Source organism: Pelobates fuscus, chromosome 2 (assembly GCF_036172605.1).
Source record: "Pelobates fuscus isolate aPelFus1 chromosome 2, aPelFus1.pri, whole genome shotgun sequence".
In the NCBI taxonomy this organism is placed as follows: Eukaryota; Metazoa; Chordata; class Amphibia; order Anura; family Pelobatidae; genus Pelobates; species Pelobates fuscus.
In genome coordinates this window covers 20,414,564-20,435,199 of record NC_086318.1, presented here as the reverse complement: position 1 = coordinate 20,435,199, position 20,636 = coordinate 20,414,564, and the positions used below count along the sequence as shown (strand labels likewise).

At 41.6% G+C, this 20,636-nt stretch overlaps 1 protein-coding gene across 2 annotated transcripts in view; it reads right to left on the bottom strand.

Moving 5' to 3' along the window:
- Positions 1 to 20,636, bottom strand: part of ADCY3 (adenylate cyclase 3) — a 175,582-nt gene that overhangs the window by 14,501 nt on the left and 140,445 nt on the right. The window contains exons 7-16 of one of the 2 annotated variants that reach the window (XM_063441990.1): positions 19,991 to 20,156; positions 15,235 to 15,354; positions 12,414 to 12,556; positions 11,601 to 11,762; positions 11,307 to 11,394; positions 10,064 to 10,180; positions 9,484 to 9,743; positions 6,620 to 6,701; positions 5,011 to 5,169; positions 3,488 to 3,634 (exon numbers count right to left, since the gene is read on the bottom strand). In XM_063441990.1, coding sequence (XP_063298060.1) covers positions 3,488 to 3,634; positions 5,011 to 5,169; positions 6,620 to 6,701; positions 9,484 to 9,743; positions 10,064 to 10,180; positions 11,307 to 11,394; positions 11,601 to 11,762; positions 12,414 to 12,556; positions 15,235 to 15,354; positions 19,991 to 20,156 — 1,444 coding nt within the window. The remainder of the gene's footprint in view (positions 1 to 3,487; positions 3,635 to 5,010; positions 5,170 to 6,619; positions 6,702 to 9,483; positions 9,744 to 10,063; positions 10,181 to 11,306; positions 11,395 to 11,600; positions 11,763 to 12,413; positions 12,557 to 15,234; positions 15,355 to 19,990; positions 20,157 to 20,636) is intronic. The other variant, XM_063441991.1, reaches the window with a different exon arrangement.

Here is a 20,636-nt window from a genome sequence, read left to right as displayed (position 1 = left end):
GGATACATAATAAAACTACAAAGGATGTTACAGGATAATGGATGTTCAACAGCAGATGTTAATTGCTGGACTCCTGAAGGGAGAGTTAGTCTCTACATAGTTAGACAACCGGACGAGAAGAACAACCTCGTGCAGCAAGCAGCAGCAAGACCTCGTGGTCCTTTGTCCCCTATTCTATATAGCTATGACCATTATGACGTCAGATCTTTTAACTATAACCCCAGCCATATAAGGACAAGACCCCCAAATACCACATTCCAGAATTCGCATGGTACAGCATAGCAAAGCACCATCTGTTCTTTTAACCCATTAGACATCCATGCCTACTATAAATATAAATAGGAACATAGTAATATTCTATATATTCTATATATATTTGCAAACCAGTCTTTAAAGTTTTTTATTTTTGTTTTCTGGCTCTTACTTGGTTTTTGGTACTATGTGGTAGACAAAAATGTGTGCTATGTACTGGTGGTTCCTGTACGGCTAGCATGTCAAACTTGCGGCCCACAATGGATATATTTGCGGCCAACCTGCCTTGGGGCCACTTTGTGTGCAAGACAGGAAAGATATTTCTTGTCTGATTATTGTCTTCCCTCCCATGCCTGATCGCGTGCTCCCGCATTCCAGCTACTCCCCCCTCCCTCCTGATTGCAGTGCCAGAGGAGCGTCTGGTCTGCTTGAGAAGAGCAGGACTAGAACTGGGGGATGGGCGGCTCATCTTAAGGTAGGAGAAGTGAACTCTTGTTGAATCAATAGGTGAACTTAACAGGAACAATGTTGTGGGGGTGTAGAGGGTTGCAACTGTATGGTGTGTAGCTGTGGTGGGAGAGGGAGTGGGCAGTTTATTAAATTGGGGGAGGAAGTGGGGAAGTGTATTAGAGTGGTAGGAGGGGGAGGCAGTGTGTTAAATTGGGGGGAGGGCAGTCTATTAAATTGTGGGAGCGCAGTGTATTCAATTAGAGTGCTGGGAGGAGGGGCAGTGTGTTCAGTTAGAGTGGAAAGAGGGGCACTGTATTAGATTAAGGGACAGTGTATTAGATTGGGTATAGGGGGTACTGTATTAGAGTGAGGAGGGCAATGTACTGGTTTTGTGGGCAGTGAATTAGAATAGTGGGAGGGGGCAGTGTATTGGATTTGTGGGCTGTGTATTAGAATGGGAGGAGGGGGCAGTGTATTGGATTTGTGGGCTGTGTATTAGAATGGGAGGAGGGGGCAGTGTATTAGAATAGGAAGGGCAATGTACTGGATTTGTGGGCAGTGTTAGAATGGAGGGAGGGGCCGTGTATTAGAGTGGAGGGAGGGGGCAGTGTATTAGAGTGGAGGGAGGGGGCCGTGTATTAGATTGGAAGGAGGGGGCAGTGTATTAGAGTGGAGGGAGGGGGCAGTGTATTAGAGTGGAGGGAGGGGGCAGTGTATTAGAGTGGAGGGAGGGGGCAGTGTATTAGAGTGGAGGGAGGGGGCCGTGTATTAGAGTGGAGGGAGGGGCCGTGTATTAGAGTGAAGGGAGGGGGCCGTGTATTAGAGTGGAGGGAGGGGGCAGTGTATTAGAGTGGAGGGAGGGGCCGTGTATTAGAGTGGAGGGAGGGGGCCGTGTATTAGAGTGGAGGGAGGGGCCGTGCATTAGAGTGGAGGGAGGGGGCCGTGTATTAGAGTGGAGGGAGGGGGCAGTGTATTAGAGTGGAGGGAGGGGCCGTGTATTAGAGTGGAGGGAGGGGGCCGTGTATTAGAGTGGAGGGAGGGGGCCGTGTATTAGAGTGGAGGGAGGGGCCGTGTATTAGAGTGGAGGGAGGGGGCAGTGTATTAGAGTGGAGGGAGGGGCAGTGTATTAGAGTGGAGGGAGGGGCCGTGAATTAGAGTGGAGAGAGGGGGCCGTGTATTAGAGTAGAGGTAGAGGCCGTGTATTAGAGTGAAGGGAGGGGGGCATGAATTAGAGTGGAGGGAGGGGCCGTGTATTAGAGTGAAGGGAGGGGGGGCGTGTATTAGAGTGGAGGGAGGGGCCGTGTATTAGAGTGAAGGGAGGGGGCCGTGTATTAGAGTGGAGGGAAGGGCAGTGTATTAGAGTGGAGGGAGGGGGCAGTGTATTAGAGTGGAGGGAGGGGGCCGTGTATTAGAGTGGAGGGAGGGGGCAGTGTATTAGAGTGGAGGGAGGGGCCGTGTATTAGAGTGGAGGGAGGGGGCCGTGTATTAGAGTGGAGGGAGGGGCCGTGTATTAGAGTGGAGGGAGGGGGCCGTGTATTAGAGTGGAGGGAGGGGGCAGTGTATTAGAGTGGAGGGAGGGGGCCGTGTATTAGAGTGGGAGGGAGGGGGCAGTGTATTAGAGTGGAGGGAGGGGGCCGTGTATTAGAGTGGAGGGAGGGGGCCGTGTATTAGAGTGGAGGGAGGGGGCCGTATATTAGAGTGGAGGGAGGGGGCAGTGTATCGGATTTGTGGGCAGTGCATTAGAATAGGGGGAAGGGGGCCGTGTATTAGAGTGGAGGGAGGGGCCGTGAATTAGAGTGGAGGGAGGGGGCTGTGTATTAGAGTGGAGGGAGGTGGCAGTGTATTAGAGTGGAGGGAGGGGCAGTGAATTAGAGTGGAGGGAGGGGGCCGTGTATTAGAGTGGAGGGAGAGGCCGTGTATTAGAGTGAAGGGAGGGGGCCGTGAATTAGAGTGGAGGGAGGGGCCGTGTATTAGAGTGAAGGGAGGGGGCCGTGTATTAGAGTGGAGGGAAGGGCCGTGTATTAGAGTGGAGGGAGGGGGCAGTGTATTGGATTTGTGGGCAGTGTATTAGAATGGGAAGAGGGGGCAGTGTATTAGAATAGGGGGAAGGGGCAGTGGATTAGATTGGGTCTGCATGGAGGCGCTGAACGCTCCCCATGGAGATGCTGATTGGCCGCGCAGCTTTTTGCTACATATGTACAATAGCCTCCCAATGCTTTCCTATGGGAAATGAACAGCATACATTCACCATTTCAGTCCCATTACCAAACTTGTCTTAATATGTCAAGGAAGTTGGACTGAAACATTGGTTATTTGCAAATGCACGTCTTCTTAAAATAAATTTGCTCTTGCTTACTGTGAAGCTCTACGAGCGTGAGGACGTCAGTTAGGCAACATTTTTATACTGTACTTTTTTATACTGTACTGTACTTTTATAAATAAACCCATGTTTCTTTGAAAACTGAAGTTTTTGTTTTTTGCAGCCCACATGACTTAAACCTTATTTGGCCCGTTTGCGCTTAAATTGCTTGCTGTATGGTATTGCCAAAAATGTAGGTGATTTATAAATTCTAAAAACAGCCATGATAATAATGTGTAGGATTGGAGCAACAACAGCTTTTTACACTTCTTGCACGGGTGAGGATAACAATGTAATATGTATTTTCTACGATCCATTTTCCCACACAACACAATCGTTGAGAAAATAAAATTGAAGAGAATTGACTTCTCACCCACCATGTTCCCACATGCATTGATTACATTCTAAAATTGGGTTAAGACGTACTGCGTCAAAATCTGATATGATCTCATTAAGAAACCTCAAACACTCAATGCCCCCATTGTTGATGCTCTCTTCTGTATAAAAATCAGAGAAGTTTGGAATGGATGCAAACATCACGCCAATTTCATCATACGACTGGCTGTACAGCTCCTGCAACCAAACACAGACAAAGAGAACATTATAAAAAAGATGGATCCAACTGCACACAACTCTAATGGCTTTAACCAAGTTACATTGTCTCTAACTCTATAAGAAATTTCACACTACAAGCTTGTTAGTTAGTCTAAAGTAGACTTTGTTTAGTAATCAGGTGCAATATATGGATTCCATCAAAGGGTTACTTAAAGCACCATGACCGCGTCAGTGATTTGAAGTGGTTATAGTATCTGGAGTCTGTATCTGCACAGGCACATATACAGACATTAACCTTTTTAGCTGACACAGGTGTAATTCCACCATTCCACCGGCTGCATGAATAACCGAGCTGGCTACTGTCAATTCTGTACAAAAATTGGCACCTGACACCAGCACGCACAGCAAGCTCTTGCCAGATAGCCGCTTGCTCCCATCTGTAATGCATACTGCAATATGACAGCTTTGATGTAACTATGGTGCCCAGGGCCAGACTAACATAGGGGCTGATGGAGCTATGGAGCTGCAGCTCCAGGCCAATGCCTATGGAATAGGCCCATTGATTTTTTTTATTTTTTTTACTACTCTTCACATGCTGTTGCTTAAGTATGGAAACTTAAGAGGGATGTAGGGAAACAAAGCTAGTGTGCACTGGCCGATGAAGAAATCAGTTAAGGTAAAGCTGACTTTGCGCACTATGCAAATGCTCTTGCTGCTTCAATCTCTCTAACACTGTGGGTGTTCCCTTTCTTCTACATTCACTACGTCCACTTTTTCTCTGTCCCAGACTGTATAACAGGAGCTTCTGCGTCTGCTAGTAAAAAGGTTAGGAGGGGAGTGGACCAGCGAGTGCTAGGGGACAGTCCTTAGAAAGCGTAGAGCTTTAGATGCATTTATGCCATGCTCAGAATGCTGCCTGCATAGTATGCCCTTGGTTGGTCATCCTGCATGATTGGCAGGCAGCCTGACATACGTTCATGCCAGACTGACCAACTACCCCTTTTTGGGCATGTTTCTCCCTTTGGGCGGTTCTGGTTACGTGACTTACATCAGCGGCCCACCCTTTTACTGCACCCACCAACACCCTGCTTCACCGGACCCTGCTGTTAGGGCGTATGGATTTACTTGAAAGATGAAAGCATAAATTAGCATAGAGTATGTGTTTTCTTATAGCTGCATCCTTCGAGTTTCCCTCCAGCACCATCTCCATCAGATACATGGCGCTTGGGAGGTTAGACTGTTTTAGTGTTTTCTGTTGATAAGATTCTATAATTAGGCCCATCATAATTGTCAGAACCAGCCACAATGGGCCCTTAATCCGGCCCTGATGCTGTCCTGGTTTACACTGAACCCTTTGCGGTTTTAGTTTTTAATTGTATCTTTTGTTCGCCTACCTCATCTCGCTTCTTGGACCCCAGGAAATGCCTGGCCACATGTTCTGGCAGCATGTTTGTGACCAGAGCTTCATTCCAGCGCCTCATGTCATATACCTTCTCCTTCTGCTCATGGACATCAATCTTCCACAGGAACAAGGTTCTGGCCAACTTCTCCACCTAACAGCGAAATAACAAAATACATAAAGTGCAAAACACAAACAAACAGCACATTGAAAGCTTTTTCCGACGACAGTCCCAGTCCTGAGTCTTTTCTACTGTCCCGTGTGAGCATTGGATTGGTGGGTCATTGGATTGGATGTCCCTGGTGGGAGGGTTGAAAGAAAATTGCCATGGTAACTTGCTGTTCTTTTAGTTGTTGCTTTGAGAAATGTTCTCTTTACACAAGTGATGTAATTGTGACTCATGTAAATACAATTAGCTTCTTTCAATGCCCTCTCATTAGGAGATACACTGGTATCGCTAAATACATTCTCTACGCTATACTAATAAACTGAAGTCATTGATCTTCTATACTGATATCTTCTCGCTCATTTTCCAAAATTCTGTTGTGACTAAAAGTCTATGGAACTTCCTGTGTTGTTTTTTTAATCTGTCTCCCTACATCATACTCTCACCACAGCTACACACCGTACTTCTCCCAAATGCGACCCTCTACACCCCCACAACATTGTTCCTGTTAAGTTCACCTATTGATTCAACGAGAGTTCACTTTATATTAGTTAAAATACAACATATTCATTGTAACTTCTTTTAATAACATTTATATAAGTATAGATACTATGCACAGGACTTAAAACCTCCACTGGCCCACTAACCACTGGCAAGCGAAAATGTAGAGAAAACATTACTTTCTGGCATGGGTTCTCCATGTTTGCTGTGTTATGTATCTCTTATGCCTGGCTTATAGCACAATGTTAAGCCATTTCCTACACATATTAGCTTAATGTAAGAGCTTAGCATGGCAAAACAATATGATTGTTTGACCCCAGTCATATCTTGGAGGTGTTAGTGTTGGAACGCACCTCGATCCTCCTCACTTGAGGTGTGCAGATACTCTCCAGCTAAAGAGTTACTCCAACCACCATGGTCACTTCTGCTTTGAGAAGTGGTCATGGTGGGAGGAGTCTGTATGTGCAGCGTTTCTACTTCATCCAGAGATGTTTGCAATTTTGCTGCGGAGGGGCTAGTTGAACCTCAGACACATAACTTGCAGCTGGCAACATATGTAATGTGCTTCTCCTTTGCAGGCAAAGCACCATCAAGGGGAAGCTTCAGTGTCCTGCTCCCCACCTCCCTCCATTTTTAACACAGATATAATTTTTTTTTTTTTTTTTAAGAATTAAAACCTTCCTCCCCTCTATGAAAATAATTTGATTGGCCTATGGATGACGCAGCATGATGACTGACGGGGATAGAAACGAAGGGAGGAGGACTTCGCCCGGCTCTGGAGTACTATGTACTAATATATTTGATAGTATTTTAAATGAAATAAGGGTGGTGATCATAGTGTCGAGCATTCGTATTATTCATTAAAGAGTCACAGTCATAAATGCTGACATCATACCACACAGGTGAATAAATAAGAAACAGAAAGAAAAAACCTTACGTGTCGGGCGAAGTAGTAGAAGCTGAGCATCATTATAAAGATCATTACAGTCATGGAGTATTTGGATGGAACCAAGAACGTTCTGTGGAAGGATGTGAAGGTCAAATCATTAGCTCATAACTACATGCACTGATATACAATATACACATTATATATGAGACTCCTATATAACATATAACCAGAGCCAGCCCTATAGACATACATTGATATGAGACTCCTATATAACATATAGCCAGAGCCAGCCCTATAGAGATACATTGATATGAGACTCCTATATAACATATAACCAGAGCCAGCCCTATAGACATACATTGATATGAGACTCCTATATAACATATAACCAGAGCCAGCCCTATAGAGATACATTGATATGAGACTCCTATATAACATATAACCAGAGCCACTCCTATAGGCATACATTGATATGAGAAACATAGAAACATAGAAACATAGAAACATGAGACTCCTATATAACATATAACCAGAGCCAGCCCTATAGAGATACATTGATATGAGACTCCTATATAACATATAGCCAGAGCCAGCCCTATAGACATACATTGATATGAGACTCCTATATAACATATAGCCAGAGCCAGCCCTATAGACATACATTGATATGAGACTCCTATATAACATATAACCAGAGCCAGCCCTATAGAGATACATTGATATGAGACTCCTATATAACATATAACCAGAGCCAGTCCTATAGAGATACATTGATATGAGACTCCTATATAACATATAACCAGAGCCAGCCCTATAGAGATACATTGATATGAGACTCCTATATAACATATAACCAGAGCCAGTCCTATAGAGATACATTGATATGAGACTCCTATATAACATATAGCCAGAGCCAGCCCTATAGACATACATTGATATGAGACTCCTATATAACATATAGCCAGAGCCAGCCCTATAGACATACATTGATATGAGACTCCTATATAACATATAACCAGAGCCAGTCCTATAGAGATACATTGATATGAGACTCCTATATAACATATAACCAGAGCCAGCCCTATAGACATACATTGATATGAGACTCCTATATAACATATAACCAGAGCCAGTCCTATAGAGATTCATTGATATGAGCTTCCTATATAACATATAACCAGAGCCAGTCCTATAGAGATACATTGACATGAGACTCCTATATAACATATAACCAGAGCCAGCCCTATAGAGATTCATTGATATGAGCTTCCTATATAACATATAACCAGAGCCAGTCCTATAGAGATACATTGACATGAGACTCCTATATAACATATAGCCAGAGCCAGCCCTATAGACATACATTGATATGAGACTCCTATATAACATATAACCAGAGCCAGTCCTATAGAGAAACATTGATATGAGACTCCTATATAACATATAACCAGAGCCAGCCCTATAGACATACATTGATATGAGACTCCTATATAACATATAGCCAGAGCCAGCCCTATAGAGAAACATTGATATGAGACTCCTATATAACATATAACCAGAGCCAGTCCTATAGAGATACATTGATATGAGACTCCTATATAACATATAGCCAGAGCCAGCCCTATAGACATACATTGATATGAGACTCCTGTATAACATATAACCAGAGCCAGCCCTATAGACATACATTGATATGAGACTCCTATATAACATATAGCCAGAGCCAGCCCTATAGACATACATTGATATGAGACTCCTATATAACATATAGCCAGAGCCAGCCCTATAGACATACATTGATATGAGACTCCTGTATAACATATAACCAGAGCCAGCCCTATAGACATACATTGATATGAGACTCCTATATAACATATAGCCAGAGCCAGCCCTATAGAGATACAATGATATGAGACTCCTATATAACATATAACCAGAGCCAGCCCTATAGAGATACAATGATATGAGACTCCTATATAACATATAACCAGAGCCAGTCCTATAGACATACATTGATATGAGACTCCTATATAACATATAGCCAGAGCCAGCCCTATAGACATACATTGATATGAGACTCCTATATAACATATAGCCAGAGCCAGCCCTATAGAGATACATTGATATGAGACTCCTATATAACATATAACCAGAGCCAGCCCTATAGAGATACATTGATATGAGACTCCTATATAACATATAACCAGAGCCAGCCCTATAGAGAAACATTGATATGAGACTCCTATATAACATATAGCCAGAGCCAGCCCTATAGAGATACAATGATATGAGACTCCTATATAACATATAACCAGAGCCAGTCCTATAGAGATACATTGATATGAGACTCCTGTATAACATATAACCAGAGCCAGCCCTATAGAGAAACATTGATATGAGACTCCTATATAACATATAGCCAGAGCCAGCCCTATAGAGATACATTGATATGAGACTCCTATATAACATATAGCCAGAGCCAGCCCTATAGAGATACAATGATATGAGACTCCTATATAACATATAACCAGAGCCAGTCCTATAGAGATACATTGATATGAGACTCCTATATAACATATAACCAGAGCCAGCCCTATAGAGAAACATTGATATGAGACTCCTATATAACATATAGCCAGAGCCAGCCCTATAGAGATACAATGATATGAGACTCCTACATAACATATAGCCAGAGCCAGTCCTATAGAGATACATTGATATGAGACTCCTATATAACATATAACCAGAGCCAGCCCTATAGAGATACATTGATATGAAAGGAAGTGTTTATATTACTCCAGTACCTGTCCCATAGAGATATGTTGGTATATATTACACAGCTTCAATGCAGGCCTACAGACAGATAATATAAAGCTTCTATTAAATGTGTTTAAATGGGAGGAATGTCTTACACATAGCCGTTGAAACGTTTGTTGTCGTACTCATCGAAAATCGGCTTCCAGGCATAAATATTGACCACTCCGACGGCAGCTGTAATCATCAGCATGAGAGTCAGTTTGACCATGTGGCTGACCTGGACCAGCATGATGGTGGCAATGAGAGCGAGTACAGCGATATAGCTGTAATACTTCGGGTTCTCGACACAGCCCCATGAGTCGTCTGCCAGAGACGAGCTGTTGTAACTGGATGAGTAAGTCTGCAGGCAGCTGAGCTGTGGAAGAACCAAGACAGGGGAGCAATGGTTACTGTTTTATTCTTAAACCATTCGAGCACTGAATAAGTTTTCTGTTGAAGACATAATTAGCCAATATTTACCGTTATTGGCTAATTAAGTAGATTTAGATTGCAGACTCTGGAAATCAAACAGATCCAAGAATATCTACATCTCAGTGTGATAAAATTATTAGGTCAAAGGTCCCTTCTAATTTATTTTAGCCAATTCTTTCTTAACGCGATTCAGGGCGTTAGAATGCATGTCATAACAGTTACTATGACATTCCAAAGCAGCAGACGGATTTCCAAATCACTTACCATATCCACTATGTCCGCCATGGTGAGAATAAAGATGGCAGACATGGCCCACGTGTTTCTTGCCCACCTTGTTCGGTCAATCCACGTAGAAAATGCAACTAACTTCTTGGGAAATACCTGTGAGGCAACAGACATTGTACTAAATTATTCTAACCAACAATATTATACCAAATATGTAACGGAGGTTTATTCACTAAACGTTGCATTATAGCAGATTTTCAGGTTAAACTGTAAAGGTTAGATTTTTCTTTTAATTAGTCAGTCGATCTGTAATCCATGCTAATATATTGAAATCACACCATAAAATAATGACATACCTAGGTTTCCTACAAACCTCCTTATTTTAGTTAAAATTATTCTGATGGTTGGCAAGGTATTGCATAGGTATGTTAAAAAGGTCTCAGAATATTGTACTTAAAAAAAACAAGCAAAAAAAACGTTTAAGTCATAACTTTATCCGAATTCTGTATTTAATTTCCCTTTTATAAAGTGTTATTGCCCAATTTTAAAAGTCATGTTACGTTGTTACGAAAAGTGACAACTTTCTATCCCTCGCCCAGTTAACGGTATTAAAGCACTGCCTGGGGTGAATTGTGGATGGGGATAAGTAAAACCACACGTATCACCAAAACATGTCTGTGTTAGGGGTGACATCATTAATCCATGATGCCCCGGCAGTCTCAGGCATCTGCTGATAAATTCCATACGGGCACACGCGTCCTGTAAGCAGGCATTGCCCCGTTATGTGCCAGGACAGTGCCAGAACAGCAAGACATAACATGTAAAATTAAACAAGGACATATTTCACAAACGTGTAAAAAATATGCACAAGTTAAAATATCAAAGTGTGACAGTCCAGCTTCAAAGGAACACACCAAGCACCATAACCACTACAGTGCACTTTAGTGGTAAAGGTGCCAGGAATGCTAGATAAATAGTAGATGGGTATAAAATAAATGATGGAGTTTCTTCATACAACTTACTAATCAGGACTGTTTTGACACATTCTCAGCAAAGTTAAACAGGATGACGAGGATTAAAGACCAGACTAATCACTGCAGGAGCATTGAGAGAAGACCAACCTCAGACCATTCCAATCAATGTAGGTTTTTTACACTGATAGATTCTATTGTATTTTATCTTGATCTGTTTCTTGCACTATTTAAATAGAAATCATAAGAAAATCCCTTCAAGCTGACATCGCTACTAATCCCCCGTCATAAAATGAAAACAGTATTCTTACCCTGGGGAAGATGGCTGCAAGTGAACAGATAGTCAGGACCAAGAGGAGAATCTCACCAATGACAAAGGTCACGTAGTTGGCCACCAGCCTGAATAAATAAAATAAAATGACTACTGATTGCTCTGATCTGGAGTAAAACAAGTAATTATATCTACAAGTATAGTAAGTGTTTATATTCCCAGGACATACAGCTGCATCTAAAAATGATTACAAATAAATAAAAATCTTAGATAAACAATATTATTTATTGGGTAAAAATGGTCCTCAGACCGCAATGCTTAATATTTCACTTACATAGGGTCTATAAGCATCTGTACAATAGCCGTGAAGAGCAACACAACGCATGAGCAGCTGAATGCAGCTCCACTCTGCTTCTCCTTCTCAACAGAGAAACGCGTTTCCATCTCCGGGTTAATGAATCTCATCGACAGTCTGTAGGTGTATTTACCTTTTAAACTGTAAAATGAAAGGAGAAATTGAAGGATCTGATGAATAGTGGTTAGCTAATGAGAATTGACCAAAGAAATTCATATTTGGGCCAAAAGTAGAAAAAAGTAGAGAACACTTTCAAACTGTGCTATTTTCGTAACAATTTTCAGTTTGGTCATTAACTCACCATAATTCACTACTTTACAAACAAGCCCCATTATCTCCAAAAATAAACATGACATTTCACACCAACTTCAATAATTCAGATACCAAGGAATTTTTTAGAGCAGCACGATCCAATTTCTGACAGTATGTAATGGATTCAAAATGGCTGTGGGAGGGGGAGCTCTATTTTATACGGGATATAGTAACTCCAAAAATAAAGACAAAATAGCGCCAGTCACCCAGAGAACCAAGAATATGTATTGCCATAAGAAGAAGCATAGAAGGACGTTTCAAATGACAAATTGTTACTCGTTGATTCTATGTTTGTGATTCAAAATGCACGGGGCTGCTTCCTGTGCCTCCATGATACTTCTTACACTAGAATAGATATTAATGGTAGATTGGCCTTATTTTCTCAATGTTTAATTTCAGGTTATTTGGTGCTGTTCTGTTTGTTGTATGAGTGGAATATCCTTTTCAGCCTTTGTATTCTGGGCAATATTTTGAACTCACACTTGCACAGTTTCTCTCTCCAATAAAGCTTCATTCAGTAACTTATTCAACTCCTGCTCATTCTGTTGGGCATCAATGACCCTCTCGGCCAAGTCTCTTAAACGAAGTCTCCTTCGAGGATTGGGGAATGATGGGTTTACTACCTGTGGTTGAAACAATCAAGGGACAAAATAAAATGTACATTAGTAAAACACTGAACAGTAATGAGTTAGAACAATTTTTATGTAGCACCCCCCTCCCGCCCCCCCCTTCCCCGACCTCCAGATATGTTCAATGTTAATGTGTTGGCCAATGGACCAAAAACAAAAGGATTGTGAGTGTGGGAACATGCATAAAGGGAAAGCATAATGAAAACCTGGACAAGCCCAAATGTTCAAGGCACTATAAATCAACACATTATTTATATTGAAAAGTTACGGTTGTGTTTCACCTGCATATCTCAAGCTAGAATGGCACAGAACCCCCTTAGGCTAAAGTCGAGAAATATTGTTTCAATAGCTATCACAGAGTTCTCAGCTTGATATGGAAATCAGAACAAACAGGCATTGTATTTCAGACTTTGTACTGCATTTCTGTGTTTCTGTCACTAAGGAGAACTTTCCAAAATCCAACTTGAGGTGGGTGCACCGCACTCAGTCATTGGACGCCATGTGGATCACGGTGTCCCGGGAGAGAGGGGCACGCCACAAGAACAAGGTCCACCGCACTTACTCAGGATTGCGCCATGCAGGGGAAGGGAGGTAAGCCTTACCTGCTCTCCAGCCCAACTCTCCTCTGGCGGTTTCCTTTGCGGCACTTGCATTGTGTTTCCTACACTGCCTTATTGTCCCTAGGGAGATCCATGGTGACATATACAGGAGCAGTGTGGGGAACAAGCAGTTGGGTGGCCAAATAGACATAGCATTCCACCCACATAGGGGTCGTGGACGCCTACCTGTACTAGAGTGGCCTCCTTATTATATAAGCTCTGAGACACCTCATTGTGAGACGGTTCTCACTCCCTTTCTCGTATTTCAGCACAGACCACCCTGGGTTCTGTGCTCAGTTGCTTTGTGAACTCAGTAAGGGTCACAAGTCGCCTCGGCCTTTGTTAAGCATTGCCCCAAGGCCCCCATTTGAACTTTTTTTCGTGCCCGTCCTAAGCCCTGGCCGCCGCCATCTTTGTGAGGGCAGATAAAGGCCCTGTGAGACATGTTCTTTGCCCACACTAGATAACGCTATGAAATTCCCGTGCATGCCCAGTTGAACATTGGGCATTCGCTATTGTCCAATATTCATACGGGAATTTTGGCTATTCATTCATACGTCAGAAACACAAATGAATAAATAGACATTTTGAACGAACATTTGTTTGTTTAGTTTATTACAAGGAGGGAACTACCAGTAATATGTTAACCCCTCCCCCATTTCCCCCTTATTCTATGAGCCTCATATATGACCCCCATATTAGCATAACGGATATTAAAATCTCCCTAATGCCCCTACAAGCTATATGGCAAGTAAGGACATGTCTACTAAACAGTGAGCAGCCTGTGGCTGCTCCTCATTGTTTAACCCCTTAAGGACCAAACTTCTGGAATAAAAGGGAATCATGACATGTCACACATCTCATGTGTCCTTAAGGGGTTAAAAAAAAAAAAAAGCCCCCCACCCCTGAATCCAATATTTGCGCTCACTATTTTTATGGTGAGTGGGATAAGTAGGTTTTTTTTTTTATTCAGAGTGGGGTGACTAGGGGCTTGGGGACCCCTAGTCACCTGGAGGGATGGGTATTTTTTTACATTTAGCCCACACCCACCGCTCATCAGTGGGGGCAGTAGTGGCGGGTGGGATCCTTGCCACTTATGGATCCCACCCGCCACTCATTGGTGGGGGCCAGAGGGGATGCTACTTTGCCATTTCGGGTCCCCACCCAGCCTGCCACTCATGGGTGATTGCCGGTGGAGGGGGACAGTAGGTCTCCCCCTTTTTCACTTAGGGACCCCACCTGCTGCTCATGGATGGGGCTCGGGGGGGGGGGGAGGGGTAGGCAGTAGGTACCCCTTTGCCAATTAGCTCCCACCCACTGCTCATAGGTGAGTGCTGAAGGTACACAGTAGGTGTGTGTCCCCCACTTTGCCACTTAGGGACCCCAGCCAGATCGAAGTGACGCTCACTGACTAGATCGGAATTTTATTCATTCAAATAAAATTTCGAACCAAACAAAAAGTACCAAATTTCCTCGTAACACGAATGAACAAACTACTCATGGTGTTAGGACGACAGGATGTTCGAACGGCGAATGAAGCAACGCGAGAGCTCAGAAGGAGAAGTGAGTATTATGGGAAAATGTATTTGACCACAGGAAATGGAGCAGGCTTAAGCACCTTTGGTCAAAGAAGGTCAAGCGTAGAAAAAATACATAAGACAAAGAAGTCTCTACTTTGTCTTATATTTTAAATAAAAAAAGATCAGATAGGAAGAAAAAAGAACAGATTCTGAGAGAGGAAGAGAAAAGGAAACAATAGGAGAAAGGTAAGTTTGGCGTGACAGTGCCGCTTTAATTACATTTGTTTAATCAATAAAAAATTTAAGTTAATTGACTGTGTTTTGTCCAAATCTCTGCATACAGAGACCATTCACCACAAACCGGCCACAGATTTGCTGGTGATGCACAACAGAAGTTTATCTATTTGAATTGTGTGGAGTTTTGTTGTGTTTCATGTCACCACAATCTTTTTGACACTTTATATATACAGCAAAGAGTGCAAATATGAGCTGCACATAATCTTTGCTATCACCTAGCTGGTCTACCTTATGTGCCCCATGATGCCCCATTTACCCTAGCGTCCAGCTCTTCATTCTCGTCGGGAGTGGTGCAAGTGGTGTGGATACTGCCATTGCACTCCTTGGTGTTAATCAGTTGTGGAGAGTTTCCATGTGACGATGTCAACGACAGCTTCTGAATGGAACCAAAGAAAAGGAAGAGAGGAGCGAGACAGACATATTAAAGTTTGGTGAGGACATACTGTTTTCCTGAAGAAATGTCATAGATACTTTGAACAGCCGGCCAACAAAAGAAGTAACATTGTAAAGGCAAATACTTTTATAATATGTAATGTCTTTATGGTGGTTGGATAGCCAAAAGGTCACTTTGGGTTCTTATTGTCCATATCTATTTGGGGCAATTGGATAAAGGTTATCTTTTGTGAAAATAGAAACATAGAAACATAGAATGTGACAGCAGATAAGAACCATTCGACCCATCTAGTCTGCCCAATTTTCTAAATACTTTCATTAGTCCCTGGCCTTATCTTATAGTTAGGATAGCCTTATGCCTATCCCACGCATGCTTAAACTCCCTCACTGTGTTAACCTCTACCACTTCAGCTGGAAGGCTACTCCATGTGTCCACTACCCTCTCAGTAAAGTAATACTTCCTGATATTATTTTTAAACCTTTGCCCCTCTAATTTAAGACTATGTCCTCTTGTTGTAGTAGTTTTTCTTCTTTTAAATATAGTCTCCTCCTTTACTGTGTTGATTCCCTTTATGTATTTAAATGTTTCTATCATATCCCCCCTGTCTCGTCTTTCCTCCAAGCTATACATGTTAAGTTCCTTTAACCTTTTCTGGTAAGTTTTATCCTGCAATCCATGAACCAGTTTAGTAGCCCTTCTCTGAACTCTCTCTAAGGTATCAATATCCTTCTGGAGATACGGTCTTCAGTGCTGCTTACAATACCCCAAGTGAGGTCTCACCAGTGTTCTGTACAATGGCATGAGCACTTCCCTCTCTCTACTGCTAATACCTCTCCCTATACAACCAAGCATTCTGCTAGCATTTCCTGCTGCTCTATTACATTGTCTGCCTACCTTTAAGTCATCAGAAATAATCACCCCTAAATCCCTTTCCTCAGATGTTGAGGTTAGGACTCTATCAAATATTCTGTACTCTGCCCTTGGGTTTTTACGTTCAAGATGCATTGTCTTGCACTTATCCACATTAAATGTCAGTTGCTACAACTCTGACCATTTTTCTAGTTTACCTAAATCATTAGCCATTTGGCTTATCCCTCCTGGAACATCAACCCTGTTACATATCTTAGTATCATCAGCATAAAGACATTTCTCACCATCAAGATCTTCTGCAATATTACTATAAAAAATATTAAAGAGAATGGGTCCAAGTACAGATCCCTGAGGTACCCCACTGGTGACAAGCCCATGCTTTGAATATACTCCATTGACTACAACACTGTTGCCTGTCATTCAGCCACTGCCTTACCCATTCAACAATATTGGAATCCAAACTCAAAGATTGTAGTTTGTTGATAAGCCTTCTATGTGCAACAGTGTCAAAAGCCTTATTGAAATCTAGGTAAGCAATGTCTACTGCACCACCCTGATCTATAATTTTAGTTACTCAATCAAAAAAATCAATAAGATTAGCTTGGCATGATCTCCCTGAAGTAAACCCATGTTGTCTCTGATCTTGAAATCCATGTGTTTTTAGATGTTCAACAATCCTATCCTTTAACATGGTTTCCATCACTTTCCCCACTACTGAAGTAAGGCTTACTGGCCTATAGTTGCCCGACTCCTCCCTATTACCTTTCTTGTGATTGGACACAACATTCACCAACTTCCAATCTTCTGGGACTACTCCTGTTATCAATGATTGGTTAAATAAATCTGTTAATGGTTTTGCTAGTACACCACTAAGCTCTTTTAATAGCTTTGGGTGTATTCCATCAGGTCCCATTGACTTATTTGTCTTTACTTTTGACAGTTGAAATAGAACCTCTTCCTCTGTAAACTCACATGTAATAAATGACTCTGGGTCATAATGTCACACTATACCAATCAAAAAATGGGGCTCCATCCAATCATTCCTGGTGGCCGAGGTTCCCAACCTTTCCTTCCTAAAGTCATCCTCTTAGGAATGTGCAGGCATCAACTCATACTAATCTGTTTAATTAACATTTGCTTCTTTATTTTCACTCAGCATGGACAGGTTAGAATATATACTGCATTCCATATTGTCACCAATTTGTCTGGATTCCCCCCAAAAAATAATTTTCTATAAATATTAATTTTGTGTTTGATGATTTGTTTTGTTTTCCCATGTATATGTTTTGGTGTTTTTTTTATTTTAGTTTTGCACTGTAAAAAGACAGACACAGATCAGGTTACAGTAATTTCATGGAGAATGCAAAATTAAAAGTTTATAGTGTACACAATGTCACAAGAGGTTATGACTCTCACCCCCCCCCCCCCCCCCCCCTGAATTTTGTGCTCCCTTTCTCTTGCGTGCTGCTCTAGCTGTTCTGTCTGAAAATGTGGAGGTCTTGGCAGCTGCACCGTTCTACCAAGATGGTGGCCATAATGCAAACCACCAGCCAACATTTCTGGATGTGGCAGGTGGGGCATGACAAGGGGAAGGAGCAGGGACAATGATACTGCACAGAGTTCAATGATTTTATTTATAAATACTGAGGATTGAATTGATGGACTGTAGTCTTTTTTCAACCTAGACAACTATGTAACCACATGGTGACTAACCTACAGAAGGGAGAGAAGGGAGCTGGTCACGAGACTGAGATGCCTTTTAAAACCAACATGCAAACCCCCAGCAATTTTTTCAGACTCTTAGTGATCCTGTATTATTATCTACTTCTCTGTTCTTGTCCAATCAACCTAAAGATTGTTTCTTTTGGTATTGAACTTGGCTTGACTCCAAACTCCTCTGTTTGCCATTGGCCCTCACTTTCAGACAGCCTGACCTCACTTTACTCCTCTTGGATCCGACATTGTAGAACTATTTGTGCTAATAAAGCCTGTTGGGCTATGTCTTCACCTCCAGAATTCTGCTGCATGTGAGTCCCAAATCCAACAGGACCGGGTGGGTCGTCACCCATGAGTTCTCACACTGAATGGTCACTGCCGTATAGTACTCTATATCCTTTAAGTTCCAAGGATGCAAATATATGTCACCCAACCAACCTTTACAAATCACATATCAAACTGCAATGTCCTACTCATTTAACAAATGACTGTATAAATCTGCAAATAGGCAGGAAATTCCACACTGGCAAAGTGTTTATTCTTTAGGAACCCAATTTTTAATTGGTTATGAATGTGGTCTTTAGGGCGGCAGGACTTCAAATTATTTGAAAGGACTCTGATGAAGTGAGTCTGATCTCACAAAACTAGTAAGGACCTTTTCGGCATCTGCCGCCAAAATGACTGCATTGTAGTAAAACGCAGGAGGATAGAGCAGTGCAAAGCACACAGTACCTTACACAAACTGACATCTATCTTTCAACCGGTTGGAGTGAAAGACTATTGCAGCCACAAACAGCCTCTCATGATACGCTTGTTTTTAATCTACAAATTGTGAGTGTTTTTAATTCATCATACTTAAAGGAACACTATAGTCACCTAAATTACTTTAGCTAAATAAAGCAGTTTTAGTGTACAGATCATTCCCCTGCAATTTCACTGCTCAATTCACTGTCATTTAGGAGTTAAATCACTTTGTTTCTGTTTATGCAGCCCTAGCCACACCTCCCCTGGCTATGATTGACAGAGCCTGCATGAAAAAAAAATCTGGTTTCACTTTCAAACAGATGTAATTTACCTTAAATAATTGTATCTCAATCTCTAAATTGAACTTTAATCACATACAGGAGGCTCTTGCAGGGTCTAGCAAGCTATTAACATAGCAGGGGATAAGAAAATGTTAATTAAACAGAACTTGCAATAAAGAAAGCCTAAATAGGGCTCTCTTTACAGGAAGTGTTTATGGAAGGCTGTGCAAGTCACATGCAGGGAGGTGTGACTAGGGTTCATAAACAAAGGGATTTAACTCCTAAATGGCAGAGCATTGAGCAGTGAAGCTGCAGGGTCATGTTCTATACACCAAAACGGCTTCATTAAGCTAAAGTTGTTCAGGTGACTATAGCGTCCCTTATAATAAATATATCTGAAACAGTGAGCACTATGGTTTTCCATCTTACTGTTTTTTAGAACGACGTAAGGATTGGATATATATGTATCAATATATATGATCTTAAAGTAATTCTTACTTCTATCTTTTGTACAAAATTGGGATCAACACAGTTCAAGAACACATAAAGACTGGGACTTCAATAATATTATTAACATTGGGACTAATATTAATGAAACATATTGTTATACACAGACTGCGTTTTTTTACTTTTTTCTTTGATATTTCTTAAATATGTATTCCACACACCATAACTACCCCTGGTAATCTATTAGATTTTATGGAATAACTCTCTCTATTTAAAAGGACTGGTTGAATTTTGCACTTTTTGTAAATTGGAAAAAAGAGGGCACGTTCTTCACAGCAAGTGAAGTGCTTAAGGGACCGTTTAAATTACATGAAAAAGTGCATGACTTTAGTTTTATAATTCTAGCATGAGGTATATGTAGCATTCATTGTTTACTTATATTATGACACAAAGCAATGTAGAAGAAACTATATACAGAACATGATGTGAGGCACATTAATTTAGTGTTCCTCGTGGCCAGGGTTTGGAATATAAAAATATAATAACGCGGTAAGACTTACCACTCCATTGATGCCGTTCTTGTTAAGAGGTTGCTTTGGCAGTACAACAAGGTAAGTTACAATGCCCTTCTCCCTCAGATAGTCACATCTCGTGCCTCCTTCACCGGGCTCCACATCAAACTCTCCCTTCAAACAGTCATATGTGCTTTGGGAGATATGAACTCGTCTGCAGTAAACAAAATATGGTAGTGGATTAAACAACGTTATATCAAGGAATACTAATCATTAACTCTTCTGATGCCATTCTCGGTGTCAGATTGAGTTCATAATATCAAACCCAGCTCTCCTTTTGAAAAGTTCTTTATTTCGGCATCACACACAGTGACACAAACAACATTTCTGATTAAGGCGTAATGTGAAGATAAAACGGTGTGTGTCAGGGACAAGGACTGTGAGTGCTCACCCTACTTTGTATATTTTCATTGGGTTTAAAATATTAGCACTGTCAATGTGTAAAAAAAATGAAGCCGTCAGAGGGTTTTGTCATCACAAGAACAATCTATAAGATGTAGAAGTTTGAATTTATACAAAATATAATAACTTATGGGCAAAAATATTGTAAATGGATTCTGCTGTATTTATACATCACCTCCGGTGTGATATCATCACAACAATGGAACTGCTGACATGTACCATAGTATAGGGC